Source organism: Chrysemys picta, chromosome 10 (genome assembly GCF_011386835.1).
Source record: "Chrysemys picta bellii isolate R12L10 chromosome 10, ASM1138683v2, whole genome shotgun sequence".
NCBI lineage: Eukaryota > Metazoa > Chordata > Testudines > Emydidae > Chrysemys > Chrysemys picta.
In genome coordinates this window covers 50,815,478-50,835,279 of record NC_088800.1, presented here as the reverse complement: position 1 = coordinate 50,835,279, position 19,802 = coordinate 50,815,478, and the positions used below count along the sequence as shown (strand labels likewise).

General features: G+C 46.8%; 1 protein-coding gene across 22 annotated transcripts in view; it reads left to right on the top strand.

Moving 5' to 3' along the window:
• The window catches only part of LOC101934605 (ankyrin repeat and fibronectin type-III domain-containing protein 1-like), a 615,848-nt gene that overhangs the window by 409,098 nt on the left and 186,948 nt on the right, over positions 1–19,802 (top strand). Inside the window, exon 1 of one of the 22 annotated variants that reach the window (XM_042854154.2) lies at positions 15,806–15,920. The exons of 20 other annotated variants lie outside the window; for them this stretch is intronic. In XM_042854154.2, coding sequence (XP_042710088.2) covers positions 15,813–15,920 — 108 coding nt within the window. In that variant the 5' untranslated portion in view covers positions 15,806–15,812. Of the gene's footprint in view, positions 1–15,805; positions 15,921–19,802 lie in introns of those variants that run through there. One more of the 22 variants, XM_042854155.2, reaches the window with a different exon arrangement.

Sequence of the window (19,802 nt, the reverse complement as noted above, 5' to 3'; positions counted from 1 at the left end):
CCCTGCTCTGGGTCCTGTGCCACTTCCCAGTGGCTGGTAGGGGAATCTGAGCCCACCTGAACCCCCTGGGACCCTAAGACTAGCAATCCAGGGCTGCTCAGTCTCAATCCCTGTTGTTGTTTCCCTGGTTTCCTTCCTACTCCACCTTTCTATCTCCTGGTCTCTCTCTGGGTTTGTAACTGGTGCATCCTCTGCTGTCCTGGCTACTTCACCCCTCTTGGCTTTTGCCAGACTCCCTAGTCCAGGGTAAGATTCCAAGGCTTATTCTCCCTCTGAATCTCCTCCTTGTGCCTGTCCTACTCCTTTTCCCTCTGGAGAGTGACTGCAGGCCTCCTGAGCCCTGTAGCCTCCTCCTGCTCTCTCTTCCTGGCTTCCTAATCCTGTCCCAGCTCCTCCTAGCTGAGTTTCTTCTGTAGTTAGGTTCTATCAATGTCTGGCTGCATGTGAGGTTAATTGGCCCCTTCCATCCCACATAACACCACTCAGGGCTTGTGTGGGGTGCACACGCCAACACACCTTCATTGACAAATTCTCTATCTCTCTGGTGACATCAACACCACACTAATAAAAGTACATTTGCACCCTGCCTGCCTTTCTGCATAGGAGGGGCCAGACTGGATCAGACCCGTGGTCCATCAGGTCCAGTAGCATGTCTGTGACAGTGGCCAGCAGCAGATGTGTCAGAAAAAGATGCAAGAACCCCGCAGTTAGCAGATGTGGGATAATTTGCTCCCCATTAAAGGTTTCATCCCAATCCCTAATAGTTAGGTATTGCTCTGAGTCCTGAAGCATGCAATTTGTATCGCTTCCCAAACTGTTTGTTTTGCATTGTCTGTTCTAACTCTGGATATTCTTGTTAACTATATAAATGTCCAATCTCCCCTTGAACATTGCTCAATTTTTGGCCTACATGCATCCTGTGGCAGTGAGTTCCACAGGCTAATTATTAATTGACTGAAAAAGTATTTATTTGTTAGTTGTGAATTTGTTCCCTTTCAGTTTTGTTAATTATCCTCCCCCCCCCCCGTTCTTGAGTTATGAGACAGAGAGAACAGAAGCTCCCGCTCTCCCTTCTCTATCCCATTCGTTATTTTACCACTTTTATCATATTGTCTCTCATTCATCTCCTTTCTAAGGTACAAATCCCAATCTTTCCAATCTCTCTTCATAGGAGACTTTTCCGAGGCCCCAGTCATTGTCATCACACTTCTCTGAATCCTCTCTAATTCTGCAGGATCCTTTCGAGATGTCCTGACCTGAATAGGATGCAGTATTCTAGGTGAGGGCACGCTCTCGATTCAGAGAATGCTATTATAATATTCTTTCCATTATTCTCCAACCTGGTCCTTCTGCACCTTAACTTTGGAGAAGCAGCTGCCTTTCTTCCGCCTGCCAGAGCACCACCTCTTCATCCCACCAGTGGAATCATTGAGGGGTAGGTGAATATGCAAGAAGGTATATGACATGGCCTGCCTGTTCTGCTCAGACAATCAAATTGTACGGTACAGCCCCATTTACCATCTACCCAGAAGGAAACAGCAGGTAGACAGTGTGCATGGCTTAGTTCTTTAGATAGTCCAGTAGTTAGGGCACTAGCCTGGGACTTGGGAGACCTCAATCCCCTGCTCTGCCACAGCCTTCCTGTGTGACCTTAGGCAAATCACTTAGCTGCTCTGTGCCTCGGTTTCCCCCCTCTGCAACAGGGGGATAACAGCCCTGTCTGCCTTACCGGGGGTTGTCAGTATAAATACATTAAAGGGTGTGAAGTGCTCAGCTGCTGTGGTGATGAGGACAGGATAAGTGCTTGAGATAGCTTGTACTGGGAAGGCCCCTATGCTTTCTGCAGCATCCTGGTGCTGAATTCAGGAAACTAGGTAGTGGAGGCTGTGACTGAATTAAATGTGGAACGAATAACACCATCGGTGCAGAATCCTGTTGTCTTTATTTTGCTGTGAAATGGAATTTATTTTACACCGCCTTTGGCTTTCCCAGTGTGCAGTGATTCTTTGTCCTGGGCGGCTGAGGAGTGGATTGTGGGAGCCATCCCGGGGGAAGCTGGAGGCTGTGACTACTAGGCTGGGGACAGCTGGGTGGGGGTGAGGGGAGATGGGACAGGCTGGGTTTTTGGCAGCCAGAAGGGAGGGGGAGGCTTTTGGCTTTGAGGAAAGGGTGGTTTGTGCCTTCCCAAGAGATGGAGATTGCTTGACTTTTCTAGTGGTGGGTGGGAAATGACTTGAACTCCTTAATCCAGTGACTGGCTGCCTTAGGTATGAAGTGGAAGTGGAATAACCACCAGCTTTGAAAAGGTCCTTTGATGGCATGATAGGATGGCGATTTGTTTTGGGAAAGAGAAAGGGCTGTGGGGGAGGGTGTGGCTCTGTGTGTATGTATTAAAATTAGGATGAAAATATGTCAAGGGAATCTTTTCAAAATAAAAGTACATTGTTGGGATTTTTTAAGAAAGGAGGAAATTGACATTTGAAAGTGCATTCCCCACTGCACCCGGATGTGCTGCACCCGGAATAATGCTCCTCAGACTGCATCTTGTTGGGCCTGAGGTTTTGTTTTCTAGCCTGATTGGGAAAATACAGCTGGAGTGGGAAGTCTGGTGAAAAGCAGGGTTGCCAGCGCATGTCTTTTGCCAATGATTTTGCTGGAAGCCTTTGTGGTCTTTCTTATAGGGTCCTCAGACTGTCCAAGGAGACGAGTGGGAAGAAGCACCATTCTCTCCAATGACGTTTTTTTATTTCTATTGCGTTTTCTTTTAACTTGCCCCCTTGTTCTAGTCAACCTGCACAGCCGTACTGACTCAGTGCAGTGACAATACGTTGTGCAGGCAGGAAAGCCAGTGATTCATGCTGACTGATGTATGGGGTGAGCCCATCTCCCATGCGCAGTTATTAGTTTCTTCTAGAGGATGACTCAGGCTCTCCTCACCCCCAGGTAGGAAAGCAAACATGATGACTTTTAAATCAGGATCTGAGAATGGAGCCACTTTGTGGATGACAGGTGCAGGCAGTTGCTAATGCACACCTTGCCCTGTGAGCTGAATGCTTGGCTTGCTGTGCACTAATTCATTCTAGTGCATGCAGAAGGGAATTTTGCCACATTGCCACATACTGCAGCTCTTGCAGGATGCTCTGTACCAGCAGCGACCGCAATCACAGAGCTTACAGGCTGTGATCTGCATCCTGTTCAGGGTTTGGCTTTTCCATTCCCAAGAACTCTCCCCATAATTACAGTAATGAAGTCTGCAAAACAGCTACATGGGCAAACTTGCCATCCTACGTTGCCTGCAACAACTTGGCCCTATTACCTGATGGCCCCAATTTAGAGGCGAGGGGAGAGGATTTGGCCAGCAGGAGTGATCACAGAGCTTTATCAGGCATGGTGAACATCTTGCCCATGTCCTCTTTCCTAAGAACTCCTTACAGTTAGCCTGAGGTGAGTGCAACATGACACATGCAGGCAAATGGGCCATCATGGCTTGATTTCACCTTTGCCCAGCACCAAGGACCCAGAGAGAAAAGAGCTGGTCAGCCTGTCTGCTGCAACTGCCTCCTGCAAGTTTGGAGGATTATTGGCAGCTTCTCTGTCACACATGCAAAGCACAGCATGCTACCTGATGCTGCTGGGGCAGCAGGCACTCATGTGCATAATCAGTAGTTTGCCAGCTGGTCTCCAGGAGCACATTGCAGCAGATCAGCTGGCCCCCCGGTATGTTCAGCGCTTATCCACAAAGCCAGTCTCCTGGGAGGATGAGACCTGCCATCCCATTTTGACTCCACCCTGGATGCAGGGCAATAAAATGAATTTCCAAAGGCAGATCAGCGGGATGGGGGGTAGAACCCAGCCTACCAGATTTTTCCCCATGGGGAATTTTTTGCGAATCAAGCTAAAGGAGAAACGAGCACTCTGTCTGTAACACACAGCTCTGTTTGATACACAGTTCCCCACTTTTTGTGCCAGCAGGAAGGTAAATTTGCCCATCCAGGGCAACAGGAGTTGCTCAATTACCAGGTCATCCCCATTGTGACAAAACTTCTATCTAAAACAGTCCAGTTGGCTTTCCATTGCCCTCCCTTTTTGGGAGTGTCCGTGGGATGCCTGACATTGCCTCCCTATTGTAGTAATGGGGTTGGGGGAATGTTGATTTGGTGGAGTAGGGGTAATAAGCAGGAGATGATGGATCCTTTGACTGGGAAAACCAGCTAACTAGTGTTAGCTTTGTTCATTTAGGGCCCAATCCTGCCAGGTGCTGAGCTCATCCAGGAGCTCCCGGAGTGAAGGATGCTCAGTACCCTGCAGGATTGGGCCCTTATTCCTTTCCTCTTCTCACTTTGCTCCCCCTCCAACTCCAAACGAACTTAATTTCACCCTTGATAAGCATCTCTGCACTCCATGGCTTCCATCCCCCTCGAAAACCCAACTGCAAACCCACTAATCTGAACAGGCTGGGGCAGAAGCATGACAAGTATCAGAACTATTCTGCATGTATGGTTTCTATCTATTTAGTATTTACTTTCCCTGTGCGTCTGTCTCGGGCGCTGCTCATTGTTTTGCTGAGGCTGTGTTTTTTGGGGGTGTCCGGTATTGGCCTTTGCGGAAGGGCTGCGGGGAATTGTAATTTTATTGCACACGTTGATTGGGAAAACGCCATAAAGAATTTCCTTTCAGATGTTGCCTAACCATGCAGTAACCTTTGTCTCCCCGTCCGCCTGCTTCCCAGAGCACGCTCCGCCAATTAAAACCAAAAAGGACGACTGGAGCTGGTTTAGTTGGCTCTGCAGACTTGTCAAGCTCTGGTTCCAGCTTTCTCTAAGAATAGAGGCTCATCTCATTTCTATTTCTCATACATTTTCTCTCTCTTCTGAAGTTTGGAGTTGTTTTGGAAACCACTCTGACTCCCGCATGATGTCACTGTGATTTTGTAGTATCTCTGTCTCCATTCTAGTTAGGCTTTTCCTGCTTTCTGTCTCTCTCTGTCTTGCCTGGCTCGTCTGGGCTCTTTCTTCTTCTCCACAACTCTACTGGGATTTCTTTTAAACTTTTTTTTTCCCTGTGTCTCTTATGTTGCAACTTTCTTGTTCCCATTCCCTACTTCTTCTTTCTTGAGTTTCTTCCCTCACCCCACCAAAAAATAAAAAGTAACCCAAGAAAGGGGGGGGGGAAGAGGTTGAATCCAGGTTTATCATAGGCATCTGGGCCCAATTTTCTGCCAGTTGCTGTCAAGAATATTGGCAGGAATCCCCTGTGCTATATGTTGGTTTGATTAGGGTTACCATACGTCCGGATTTCCCCGGACATGTCCTCCTTTTGTGTGCTAAAAATAGCGTCCGGGGGGAATTTGCAAAGCTCTCACAATGTCCGGGATTAGCAGAGAGTGGCTGGGAGGGCTGCAGGGAAGTCCCGGGCTGGACTCGGGAGCAGCTGTAGAGGAGCCGGATCCGCCCTGCATTCTGAGCCAGCAGCTGCCTTGCAGCCCAGTCCGGCAACACTGTGCAGGGCCAGACCGGGTTTTGTTGTGCAGGGCCAGACCGGGTTTTGTTGTGCTCGGGAGCTCAGCCACGTGTCCGGCTCGGCTGCACAGAGCCCAACTCTATTCTGAGCAGCAGGGTAAGGAGGTCAGGGGGCAGGAAGGTTCTGGAGGTGGAGGTCAAGAAACAGGGGGGGCTTTTTGGGGGCAGTGGAGAAAGTTTTGGGCAGTCAGGGTACAGGTAGGGGGTAGGGTCCTGGGGGGCAGTTGGGGGGGGGTCTTAGGAGGGGGCAGTTAGGGGACAAGGAGCGGGGGGGGGGGTAGGGGGCTGGGAGTTCTGGGGGGGAGCTGTCAGGGGGCAGGAGTGGAGAGAGGGATCGGAGCAGTCAGGGGACAGGGAGCAGAGGGGTTTAGATGGGTTGGGAGTTCTGGGGGGAGCTGTCAGGGGGCAGGAGTGGGGAGAGGGATCGGAGCAGTCAGGGGACAAGGAGCGGGGGGGGTAGGGGGCTGGGAGTTCTGGGGGGGAGCTGTCAGGGGGCAGGAGTGGGGAGAGGGATCGGAGCAGTCAGGGGACAGGGAGCAGAGGGGTTTAGATGGGTTGGGAGTTCTGGGGGGGGCTGTCAGGGGGCAGGAGTGCGGAGAGGGATCGGAGCAGTCAGGGGACAGGGAGCAGAGGGGTTTAGATGGGTTGGGAGTTCTGGGGGGGGGCTGTCAGTGGGTGGGGAGTGGTTGGATGGGGCGTGGGAGTCCCAGGGGTCTGTCTGGGGGTGGGGGTGTGGATAAAGGTTGGGGCAGTCAGGGGACAAGAGGCAGGGAGGCTTAGATAGTCCTGGGGGGCAGTTAGGGGCAGGGGTCCCAGGAGGGGGTAGTCAGGGGACAAGGAACGGGGGGAGGGTTGGGAGGTCAGGGGGGGGGCGGGAAGTGGGAGGGGCAGGGGCGGGGCTAGGGCGGGGCTCCTCCCGTCCTCTTTTTTGCTCGCTGAAATATGGTAACCCTAGGTTTGATTTCTCAAGGAAGTGGATAGGGTAGGAAGAAAAGGGGGAGATGGTATGCGAATTTGTAACTATTCTCACACACACACAAAACTACATGAAAAGAACATTAAGTTTGCCAAGTTAAGCGCTCAAAAAATAGAAAATACCAGAATTCATGTTGCCTGTGCAATCTTAATTGGGACCCTTGTGCGTATGCATTATGATAGATTTTAATTACATGATCACACACTGTTTTTTCATAGGATTCCTGCTTCATTCAGTGCACAGGATGGACTGTGTTCACTGAATGAGCAGCTATTTAGTATTTTGTTTTCTCCTCATTGGTCAGTGCATGGCCCAAAGTTTTATTTCCTGCACACTATTCAAACCTTGCTCTGAGTACAGAATTATTAATTTCTTTGTGGGATTTGCTATGACACTCATCACTATAGCATCTGAGTTCTTCACAAATGTCTGTTTTCACGAGCCCCTCTGAGGCAAGGGGGTGCTGTTATCCAGATGCAGAGAGAGAGAGAGAGAGAGAGAAGGGTCAAAAGTATCCAGTGGTTTTGCGTGCCCAATTGGAGACACCTGAGGTGTGAGTTTTCAGACTCTGTAGCATTACAGAGCACTTTATATGTTGAAAACACAGCTCCTTGACTCCAACGCCACCCCCACCCCCGCACTCCCCCGTGGCCAGATTTCAAGTCCTTGGTCCGAACAGGGTGCTAGAGCGTCTCAAAGAAATGGTCTTTTAACATTTTTTAACATGGGCAAAACAATGTTTTTCCCGAGTCTCATTCTTGGAAACAATTGAACCATTTCATCTGAATTTTTTTAACACAATACAGTCTGAGGCAGACACCCAGTATGGAAAAATTTGGCACAAACAATTAAAGTTTGACAAAGTTATAAGCAATTGAAAACAGGGTCTTTGTGATGGAAGGTGTCAGGGGGTGCTACCAGCACTGCCTATAACAATACTGTATATTTAAATAGCTTTTTGGATCTGGAGGTTCTCCAGTACTGAGGGAGTTTGCCGACATTAACTAGCCTCACAGCACACCTATGAGATAGGCAGTATTATGCCCTCATGTAACAGATGGGTAAACTGAGGCATCAGCATGTTAATGATTTGAGTGTAAGGATGGTCTTGTGGCTGAGGCTCTAGACTGGGACTAAGGGCATGTCTACATGGCAAAAAAACTACAACCAAAACCAAAAACCTCACAGCAGCCAGTCCCAGAGTCCAGGTCTACAGACACCGGCTTGCGGGGCTTGTGCTATAGTGCTAAAAATAGCCACGTGGATGTTTGGACATTGAAGTCTGAGGATGGGAGTGGGTTCCAGAGCTCGGGCTCCAGCCCAAGCCCAAACACCTACATGGCTATTTTTAATGCCGTAGCACAAGCCAAAGTCTGTAGATCCAGGCTCTGAGACTCACTGCCACAGGGGTATGCTGTATAGCCAGACCATATGGCCTGGGGTCAGTTTTTGGCTCTGCTGCTGACTTCCTGGGTGATCTTGGGTCAAGTCACTTCATCTCTGTGCCTCAATTCCCCATTGTACAATGCAGGTAATGATACTCGCACACTCAGTATAGTTAGATTTTATGCTCTTTCGGTCCCAGGTCTTGGTTCTAGGTGTGAATGTAATATGAATAAATAATAAGTGAGCAAGGTCACATGGCGTGGCAAAGGCAGAAACAGGAATGGAACTCTGCAGTCCATATGCCGACTCCCCTGTTCTAACCACTAGGCGTGCTCCTTTCCTTTCAGCCAATGCTTCTCTGCTCCCCAGGCATATATGTCTAGGTGTTCTAAGGCTGTGCTGGGACTTATTTGTTAAACCAAGGTGGCCGGCCTGCTGGAAGAAGGAGACAGCTGGACACCTACCCCTGGAGTTGTCAGTAACATCTTCATTCTTCTCCTGACAGCAGAGTTTTCTGAGTGCCCAGGAAGGGGACTCCTGGCTGCTTCCCTGCCTTGACATGCTACACCGAAAGGTTGCAAGAAGTAAAATGTTTGTTCTCAGTTTTGTTCAGGGGCCCACATTAAAGTGAATTGAGTGTCAGATCCCAGATCTGGTAGATCCCAGATCTGAGAGCTCTGGAAAATGAATTAAGTTCTCTGTCCACTGAACAGTATAGGCAATAGCAGTGCAACCTTCAGGCACAGCTGCCCCATGCTTTCAGCCTTGGTATGGAAGGGGCACCTGGAGGTGTCGGAGGGAAGCTGTCTCCATCGTCCATTTAATCCTTGGTCTCCTGCTTAGATTGCCCACAAGAAGGCTGGTTGGTTACGTGGATCCATGGCAATGAGGAATGGGACTGAGAGCACCAACATGTTTCATGTAGGCCTGCAAAAGGTTCTGTCAGCTGCTGGCCTGTCTCTCCAGCCCAGGAGTGATTAACACTAGGAGGGTGGTGAAGCACTGGAATGGGTTACCTAGGCAGGTGGTGGAATCTCCTTCCTTAGAGATTTTTAAGGTTAGGCTTGACAAAGCCCTGGCTGGGATGATTTAGTTGGGGATTAGGTCCTGCTTTGAGCAGTGGGTTGGACTAGATGACCTCCTGAGGTCCCTTCCAACCCTATGATTCTATGGACACCACATCCCGCATCTGCTTCAGGTCCTTTTCTCAGTGCTTCCACTTGCTTACTTCCACAGAAAACTAGTAGAGACATCACTCATACCTTCCCCCTACCTGGGGCCTGTCTATTCCCTACAGGTTCCCATTCTACCAGCTGCTTGCCTGAGAGTCACCCTGCTCCAGGGCCTCCCACAAGAGCCAGCCTGCTTGCTGTAGCTTTCGCTCCCCACTAGCACCAGTAGCTTTTATAATCACCTGATCCTTGGGTCATCAGCCTCGGTTTAAGCTGGGCCTAATGCTGTTAAAGGGCCAGTCCCTGGTGACCAGCTGGCAGATGGGAATATTGTGCATTTTTGAGGTGCCTCGCATGTGGGGATCTCATAGTGCATCACAGACATTAATGAATTCAGCCTGGCAGCGCCCCTGGGAGACAGGTCAGTGTCACTGACTTTCATTTACTACTAACCTGGACTGGAGTATAGGCAAAAGGTTCTCCATCTGATTACCCATCTCGTGAGCCATCCCATTTCCCAAGGAGTCTGGATTGTTTCTTTCCTGTCTTGTCTGTGAGGTTTCTGCTGTACATTGAAATAGCAGGTGCAGTAGAGCAAAGATGACCCAGAGCTGGCTGTGGTGGCAGCAGGAAGTAGTGTGGTAGAAAGTGGTTTTTGTTCCTGCTGTCTCGGAATTGATTGAGGCGGAGTGCAGCATGTTACCTGCCTTGGTGCTCAGCTCAAAATTTGCAGCTCAATGTAGTTTTCAGAGAAACCCATTCCGTTCTGAAAACTGAAGACAAAAGGCTGATTTATAAAAGAAACAACCTAGCTCTGCCATCTAACACTCCTAATGAATGTGTGTGCTCTGTTAGAACTGAACACGGACAATCCCGAGAGAGCCAGCCAGCAGCTTTGACATCAGGTCTCTGTCTTGGCAGCAGAGAAAAACCTGCTTCTCCATTTCTGTGGTTTCAAAGAGATGCCCAGCCCACTGGAATGAGCATAGCTCCCACGACTGTCACTGCAGAGTGGCAGCCCGGGGGGAATAGAACAGGTGACGTTCAGACCCCAAGGTGCAGCAATGTAATGGGGCAGTTCCAGGAGCTGGAACCTGACAACTGTTGAGCAGCTCTGGTATCCTGCCCTGTAGGCCTCAGCAGTGCAGATACACATATGCCAGCTTGTTTACAGGCTACTCTCAGTTAAGGACCAAATTGTGGCTGTCCTATATGAGTTCACTAGAAGGGGGAAGAGAGAGTGATTGCCTCTCCCCCAGCTTAATGCAGCCAAAGAGGAGGCAGCATGATCTGGATGGCTGTGCTCCGGGAGCCCAAGCAAGGAAGCTGGCCAGTGCTCCAGCCTCAGAAGGCATGTGTCTGTAAGAGGTGTGGGCACAACCCTGGCCCCATGCCTCATGCACATCAGCTCATGATTGCAGTCACAGAGCAGTCTTCACCTGTCAAACAGGTCTAGAGAGGAGCATGCTCACCACCTGCCATTACAACTCCCCCAGATACCTTTTGTTTTCTTTTGTTTTGAAATAGTCACGATTGTATTTTTTCAGATGCTAAAATGAATTCCTTAGATAAGGCAAAAATGGCTTCTTTTCACAACGTCTAACTTCCTCTGGACTTAGACCTTAGTGAGGATAAGCTCAGTTGGGACAAGTTCAGAGAATTTTGGTTTTGATCAGTTATAAGGAGTGCTAGGCAGAGACGGGCTCCACCTAACGAAGAGAGGGAAGAGCATCTTCGCCAGCAGGCTGGCTAACCTAGTGAGGAGGGCTTTAAACTAGGTTCACCGGGGGAAGGAGACCAAAGCCCGGAGGTAAGTGGGGAAATGGGATCCTGGGAGGAAGCACAAGCAGGAGAGCGCAAGAGGGGAGGACTCCTGTCTCAGACTGAGAAAGAGGGATGATCGAGGAGTTATCTTAAGTGCCTATACACAAATGCAAGAAGCCTGGGAAACAAGCAGGGAGAACTGGAAGTCCTGGCACAGTCAGGGAACTATGATGTGATTGGAATAACAGAGACTTGGTGGGATACCTCACATGACTGGAGTACTGTCATGGATGGATATAAACTGTTCAGGAAGGACAGGCAGGGCAGAAAAGGTGGGGGAGTTGCGTTGTATATAAGAGAGGAGTATGACTGCTCAGAGCTCCGGTATGAAACTGCAGAAAAACCTGAGAGTCTCTGGATAAAGTTGAGAAGTGGGAGCAACAAGGGTGATGTCGTGGTTGGAGTCTGCTATAGACCACCAGACCAGGGGGATGAGGTGGATGAGGCTTTCTTCTGGCAACTAGCAGAAGTTGCTAGATCGCAGGCCCTGGTTCTCATGGGAGACTTTAATCACCCTGATATCTGCTGGGAGAGCAATACAGCGGTGCACAGGCAATCCAGGAAATTTTTGGAAAGTGTAGGGGACAATTTCCTGGTGCAAGTGCTGGAGGAACCAACTAGGGGCAAAGCTTTTCTTGACCTGCTGCTCACAAACAGGGAAGAACTAGTAGGGGAAGCAAAAGTGGATGGGAACCTGGGAGGCAGTGACCATGAGATGGTCGAGTTCAGGATCCTGACACAAGGAAGAAAGGAGAGCAGCAGAATACGGACCCTGGACTTCAGAAAAGCAGACTTTGACTCCCTCAGGGAACAGATGGGCAGGATCCCCTGGGAGAATAACATGAAGGGCAAAGGGGTCCAGGAGAGCTGGCTGTATTTTAAAGAATCCTTATTGAGGTTGCAGGAACAAACCATCCCGATGTGTAGAAAGAATAGTAAATATGGCAGCCGACCAGCTTGGCTAAACAGTGAAATCCTTGCTGATCTTAAACGCAAAAAAGAAGCTTACAAGAAGTGGAAGATTGGACAAATGACCAGGGAGGAGTATAAAAATATTGCTCAGGCGTGCAGGAGTGAAATCAGGAAGGCCAAATCACACTTGGAGTTGCAGTTAGCAAGAGATGTTAAGAGTAACAAGAAGGGTTTCTTCAGGTATGTTAGCAACAAGAAGAAAATCAAGGAAAGTGTGGGCCCCTTACTGAATAAGGGAGGCAACCTAGTGACCGAGGATGTGGAAAAAGCTAATGTACTCAATGATTTTTTTGCCTCTGTCTTCACGCACAAGGTCAGCTCCCAGATTGCTGCACTGGGCAGTACAGCATGGGGAGAAGGTGACCAACCCTCTGTGGAGAAAGAAGTGGTTCGGGACTATTTAGAAAAACTGGACGTGCACAAGTCCATGGGGCCGGATGCGCTGCATCCGAGGGTGCTAAAGGAGTTGGCGGGTGAGATTGCAGAGCCATTAGCCATTATTTTTGAAAACTCATGGCGATCGGGGGAGGTCCCAGATGACTGGAAAAAGGCTAATGTAGTGCCCATCTTTAAAAAAGGGAAGAAGGAGGATCCGGGGAACTACAGGCCAGTCAGCCTCACCTCAGTCCCTGGAAAAATCATGGAGCAGGTCCTCAAGGAATCAATTATGAAACATTTAGAGGAGAGGAAAGTGATCAGGAACAGTCAGCATGGATTCACGAAGGGGAAGTCGTGCCTGACTAACCTAATTGCCTTCTATGATGAGATAACTGGCTCTGTGGATGAGGGGAAAGCAGTGGATGTGTTATTCCTTGAGTTTAGCAAAGCTTTTGATACGGTCTCCCACAGTATTCTTGCCGCCAAGTTAAAGAAGTATGGGCTGGATGAATGGACTGTAAGGTGGATAGAAAGCTGGCTAGATCGTCGGGCTCAACGGGTAGTGATGAATGGCTCCATGTCTAGTTGGCAGCCGGTTTCAAGCGGAGTGCCCCAAGGGTCGGTCCTGGGGCCGGTTTTGTTTAATATCTTTATTAATGATCTGGAGGATGGTGTGGACTGCACTCTCAGCAAGTTTGCAGATGACACTAAACTAGGAGCGTGGTAGATACACTAGAGGGTAGAGATCGGATACAGAGAGACCTAGACAAATTAGAGGATTGGGCCGAAAAAAACCTGATGAGGTTCACAAGTGCAGAGTCCTGCACTTAGGACGGAAGAATCCCATGAACTGCTACAGACTAGGGACCGAATGGCTAGGTAGCAGTTCTGCAGAAAAGGACCTAGGGGTCACAGTGGACGAGAAGCTGGATATGAGTCAACAGTGTGCTCTTGTTGCCAAGAAGGCTAACGGCATTTTGGGCTGTATAAGTAGGGGCATTGCCAGCAGATCGAGGGACGTGATCGTTCCCCTTTATTCGACATTGGTGAGGCCTCATCTGGAATACTGTGTCCAGTTTTGGGCCCCACACTACAAGAAGGATGTGGAAAAATTGGAAAGAGTCCAGCGGAGGGCAACAAAAATGATTAGGGGTCTGGAGCACATGACTTATGAGGAGAGGCTGAGGGAACTGGGATTGTTTAGTCTCCAGAAGAGAAGAATGAGGGGGGATTTGATAGCAGCCTTCAACTACCTGAAGGGGGGTTCCAAAGAGGATGGAGCTCGGCTGTTCTCAGTGGTGGCAGACAACAGAACAAGGAGCAATGGTCTCAAGTTGCAGTGGGGGAGGTCCAGGTTGGATATCAGGAAAAACTATTTCACTAGGAGGGTGGTGAAACACTGGAATGCGTTACCTAGGGAGGTGGTGGAGTCTCCTTCCTTGGAGGTTTTTAAGGCCCGGCTTGACAAAGCCCTGGCTGGGATGATTTAGCTGGGAATTGGTCCTGCTTTGAGCAGGGGGTTGGACTAGATGACCTCTTGAGGTCCCTTCCAACTCTGATATTCTATGATTCTATGATAAGCGTTAGAAAAATTGTGGAGGTGGAATGCAGATAATGTGGAAAGTGATTTCCATCTGATAACCCCCTTCTCTCCCAACACTGACCTCTCATCTTGCTCTATGATCTGACTTCAATGGGATTTGGATCAGGCCTATTTTGACAGGAGATCTTAATGGAGTTGATTGCAGTGCTGTTGAAACGGGAATCACCTTCTGAGGATACAGACTCCATTGGATACAGGTCTGCCCCTCAGCCTGAGTGATAAAGAGGAACAAACATGGCCGCTTCTTGCCATGCACAGTGGGCTGTGTTGGTAACCAACGCATAGTTCAGCTGAAGCTTGCATGCCCGGGCAGCTATTACCTTTCAGGGGATGCCAGTAGCAAGCTGAGGAAAGAGAATCGCTGCCTCGGATTCTGAAAGAGTGAAAAATGCCATTTCCGTGGAAATCCATTAGAGAATCAGTGTAACCGCCTCTGGAAACGCCCCTGCTGCACAAGCTGGTAAGCACAGCAGGGGGTGTGCCCCATACAGTTGAAACAGCCACAGAATAAATGATTGCTCCTGTTAGTTTCGTAGACAGCGTTAGTTCAGAGGCTGCTCGGAGCTATGGGCAGAGATGAAGTTGGAAGCAGGTGAAGGAAACAAAGGGAGCAGTGTCAAGGGAGTGCAGGGTGTGGGACATGGTGTGCGCGAGAGGAAGGAAGATGTGTAGGTGGGGGATGGAGTTCTGCAGAGCCCTGAAAGCGTAAGCAGCACAGACTGCATATGGAGTTTGTGTACAGTGCATGCCACCTTCCAGCCCAGAGGCAGCTATGGGTCAGCAGAGTGCGCTTGTCAAGCAAGGCGCTGTATGGCCATAGGAGTCTTTTTATTATTGCACTTGCATGCCGATAGTGAATATAAACTGAGGTCCTTGGGTGAAACCCTGACTCCCCTGAAGTCAATAAGAGTGTTGTGATTGACTTCAGTGGAGTCTGGATTTCACCCCTTGTTTCTTCTTGTTAAGTCTCCATTGGCGTGCAGTGGAAGAAAGCAGTCACAGATACTCATTTGACAAAAACATTTCTCTATTGATTTTTGTCCTCACATGCATTGGTCTTGTTTTTCTTCGCTACAACCAATTTCCTGGGGGTGTAAAGAATCCTGAATACCCGATTCACAAAAGATACCCATCTGATTCTTTTTAGAGAAACTATAATCTGTGAGCATTGAGAGTGATTTTATTGCTTACTTTCTTTATAAACTAAATCCAGCTCTCTGCTCCTACATGGAAAGGTGGGTGTATGTTAAATGAAGCAAGATGAATGAAAAGGTGGATAGAGCACTGGAGTGGGATACAGGAGTTCTGTGTTCTTGTCCCATCTCTGCTGCTGGCTGACCTTGGACAAGTCACTTTCCGCTCCATGTCTTAGTTTCCCAATCTGTAAAATGTGGATGATACTGACCTTCTTTGTAACGTGCTTTGAGATCTACTGATGAAAATCACTCTGTAAGGGTTGGGTATTATAGATAAATGTCATCCAGTAATCTATTGGAATATTTATACTTTTGACATCATGACATGAATTCATGATTTGAATTTTTTTTAATAAGAAAGCTTGACTAAAGCTAAACTAAAAGTAGGGACAAAGAGTTTAAATTCATTTCTGCACAATGATTAAACTTTGGCAGTTCTGTATCATAGCATTTTCAAGGTCAAAGCGCTCAGAATACTACCCATTCCGCTTGCATGGAGCCAGATACCACAGCAATAGGCGCAGCGTTTGAACCTGAATAGAAAAGAATATTTGGCTCTATGTCAGATGAAATCTCCTTCCCAAACCAAGACTTATGGGCGGAAATAGCAGCCACTGCCCCTATGTGCCAGTTGCATGTGGTGCTGGGGTCACAGGTTTTCAGGAAACTTAGATTCCTATGGCCTCTCCTTAGCAGTTTTGCCAACTCTTGCAATTTTATTATGTTTTGTGATATTTAATGTTTTTTCTTACAGCCCTAGCTCCTGGTGTCATGTGATAATGTGAGATGGTTTGCTTTCATAAAAATAAAAAAATGAGTGTCTGGCCCTCCTGGTTACAGAGAAAAGCTGAAAACTTGACCCCTAAAGGCTTAAACCAACAAAAAATCCACAAGGTAAATACAGAGTATGCACAAGTTTATTATTTTTAATAAAATGCCATCTTTATTTTTAAGCCAGTCTCATGATTTCCTGGGGCCTGACTCAGGATTTTGGAACCCTGTGAGTCAGCCATACTGCCTCTGGCATGTCTCAGCCTGACGGCATTGTTGTGGAGACCATTTCTTGAGGGCATAGCAGGCACACAGGAGCTCTGTATGGCTATACCACCCAAGTGAAGTGTAAGTACTTCACAGAGCCTTACATTGTCCATCCCACATAGGAGTGTGCATGGCAATCAAAACCTGGCATTCCTTCTTTACTAGGGTCACAGTACTTGTCAGCTTCAAAGAAACGAATGCATCCATATTTATCCTTTTCTTCAATATAGTTTCTTTGGTTGAACCTCAAAATGTTGCCTTTAATCCAGAAGTAGATGGAATGTGGAAGCTCCCCTCATGCAAACTCATTTATCCTTTTTGCCAGCAGCAGCAGCAGCTTGATGTGTTGCAATAACAACACGTAGGGCTTAGGTAGCACTTCAGAGCTGCCAAATGCTGCACAAACATGAACTGCCTACTGCTGTGACCAGCACAGGAAGTTGAATTTGTTGTCCTTCATTTTACATGAAAGAATTTCAGTCTCATCCTCCCTGAAATTATGAACTCTTGGGCATTCACAGCAAAGGGTGAAAAAAATGTGCCTAGCAGTAGCTTTACACTTGGAACAACATCTTGGCTTTTTCTGGTTTGAAAAGTTTAGTGTCACTTGAGTAACAAAACTGGTATGTTAAAAGAGATGTATAGTGGATTAGTCAGTGTCTAGCTTGAATGGAGACTTTTAGCCACTTGACCTAGTTTACCCTGTAAATCGGTTATGATTGTTTGAGTAGGCCTGTACTCCACCTCTGTTTGCTGACTGGTTGAAGATCCTATCCATCAAACTAAGTTGTTGTTTATTTTTAATAGTGTCCACAATGTGCCAGGTGCTTTCCAGGCATACAGGGTGGGAGAGTGTCTGCCCCTTGGAACTCACATTGTAAGGATGAACAGGCAGGCAAAGAACAGAGAAGGAAAACAACAAAAGGGATTTTCTATATAAATCAACAATATTTGCTGCAGGCAACATGATATAATGTAGATGGCAACAGGGCAGAAGTGGGACTTAAACATGGACACTGTAGGGGCCTTGCAAATAAGCTCAGGGAGGTCGTGTCATGCACATGAGGCCGTGTGGAGGAAGGCACAGAGGTGGTTGACTGAGAGACAGACAGGCTGCATGGGTGGGAGTGTTGTTGGAGCAGAAACATACTAGACACTCTAAATATGCCATACAGTTGTACTAGCCCATGATTTCTAAATCTGAGGAATAGTTGGAAGACCCTCGCTGAATCTGTATTTTTAATTATTCAGTGTGTTTGAGAGACCAGCTCATCAGAGAATTTCAGAACCACATTGTTCACTGACACTCCTGTGCAAGCAGTGCCACAATCAGACCTAGGAATTGGGTGGTTCCCCTTCTCCATATGTCCTGTTGTCTGCTCCTCACCAAGGTTGTGGTGGCCAGTCCTGTGCCAGTCCCACTTACCTTATGTGCAGCAACAAGGGTCATGATTGGAGTAGAAATGGTTTAATAGGGTCCCATTTTTTTTTGATGTGCCATATCTGCAGAGGTCTGAATAAATGGCTATTATCCATCTCCTACCTCATTTGTAGTGAAGGGACTACCTGCCTGTATATGCAGGAGGTTTGACACTTTGTACAAAAATGCACTATATGCTATTCCATTATTTCTATCACCCATTCAACAAACTTCTTGCTGGGGTCGGGGTTATCCCATACAGTCATTTCTGGATTAAAAATACACAGTCAGGTCAAATTTGGCCTAATATGTAAATTCTGCGCAGGTTTTGTGTATACACAACATTTAAACAGTAGTAATATTTAAATTTCCCAGTATTGTGCTAGTTCATGAGAACCTGAATGTGAAAGTGACTAGAAAATTGACTGTAAGCAAAAATGAAAGGGAGTAAAAGCTCTTTTCGTCCTTACAGTTGAGAAATGCAAAAATAAACAGTATAAATAATGATGGGCATATTTTTACAAAAAAAATATTTCCATTTTCATAATCTAGGGAGTTGTGTGTGTGGAAATCTTCTTTTTCAATCTGATCTTTATTAAGATAGTGTTACTTTAAAGAGAGATTCTGCTTTACTCTCTCTAGTGCTTTTTGCCCTGTAATTAATGAGTTGCTAGTATTGTAAGTACATTCTTGACTCATTTCGTGTCCCCATACATTAAATTGATAGTTTGGGGGATTATTGCTTGTTCTAAGATTCATGGGTGGAGTCCTTTTTATATGGCCATTTTGGTATGTAGTGAATTTGAATTGGCGCAGTAGAAAACTTGAAAATTTGGAACAGATAGCTGTCTCCTATCTTTATATGGGAACATCAGAGTTTCTAGCTTTATTCTGGGGTTCTTGCCATTCCAAATACAATTTATTCTTTTGTATAACTGGTTTCATATGATCCACTCTGAAGAATGGGTAATGATTTGGGGAGGAATATTTTTTTCAAGGTTGTCCTCCCAATTAATGAAATTGAGAACATGTTCCAAAAACCTGTTTTCCCCTCCAGACTTTTTATAATGTACTCCAATTATTCTCTTGTATGTCTTGTGCTTCCTTTGTACAGTTTGATGCCTAAATATTTAATGATGGTTGGAGCCCATATAATAGCTAGTCTAATAAGACATTCTCTTGTTCAGTGGCTAAATGCATGGTTTTGCCCTGTTTACTTTCAATCCAGACAGGTGTCCCTAATGACTTAGCAAAAATTAAAATTAGTGTGTGCACTAGTAGTGGAATGACAGAATGGAATATCTTTGGTGTTGGTAATCTTGGAAGGGGAGGAGCGTAGCAGTGCCTTCATATTCGGCACAATCAACACATCTCCATCCCATGTTGTGAGAGATGCTCAGACCCTGTTGGGGAGGTGTAGTGTACTTTATATTTAATAAGATTTGTTTCTCTCCTTTCAGTTCCCTATAAATTTAAATCTTCTAGAGTCTGGAATAATTCAGAATTCCTTAACCCTCAGAATAGCTACAAGGGAATCTTCTAGCAAAGTATGAGAAAGTTAATTGAGAACTTCCTGATGTTACATGTTTAAAACCTCACCCATAACAATACAGTCACGTTTTTGCTGTGGGACTTTTCTTGTTAGATTTAAATAATTGTTTATATTTGTTAAAAATGTGTGACTAAGCAGATAATAGCCTGTTACTGTGAACTCTTTTAAGGCAGTGAGGAAATATCTACGGATGCCATTTCAAGTTTTCCTCCACAGACTTACTGATGTACACAGGGTGAAATCCAGGTTCCATTGAAGTCAATGGCAGTTGTACCATTGAGCTCAATGAGATCAGGATTTTACTCCCCAGTTGCTACAGCTGTTAAGGCATCACCGTCCATCACTTGGCAATGACACTTTTAATACCTTTTTTATTTTTAGACAATTTTTTTCTCTTCAGAACTGGTTTGTGTGCTATTTCTCATGTACAGCGCCTGCCACAATGAGGCCCTGATCTCCAGGGAGAGGGAGGGACTTGTAGACACCACAGTAATACAAGTAAATAATAATTATAATAAATAATGAAGGTCTATGTGCATGGGAAGTTCATAAAAGGCTTGTGGCTTTTTGAGTGAATGAAATATGTTAGATTCTACTCCTAAAAGTCTGCAACATATTAATTTTTGAGAGCCCTATAACTCCAAAATGCTTTGGCTGATTTACTTCAGACCCTGTTTTAAAGAGACTTAATTTTGGCCTGAGACTAAACATGAGAAATTTGAAGCCTAAGAGAGCTATTTTTACAAAGCAACTGCATGTGAAAAAC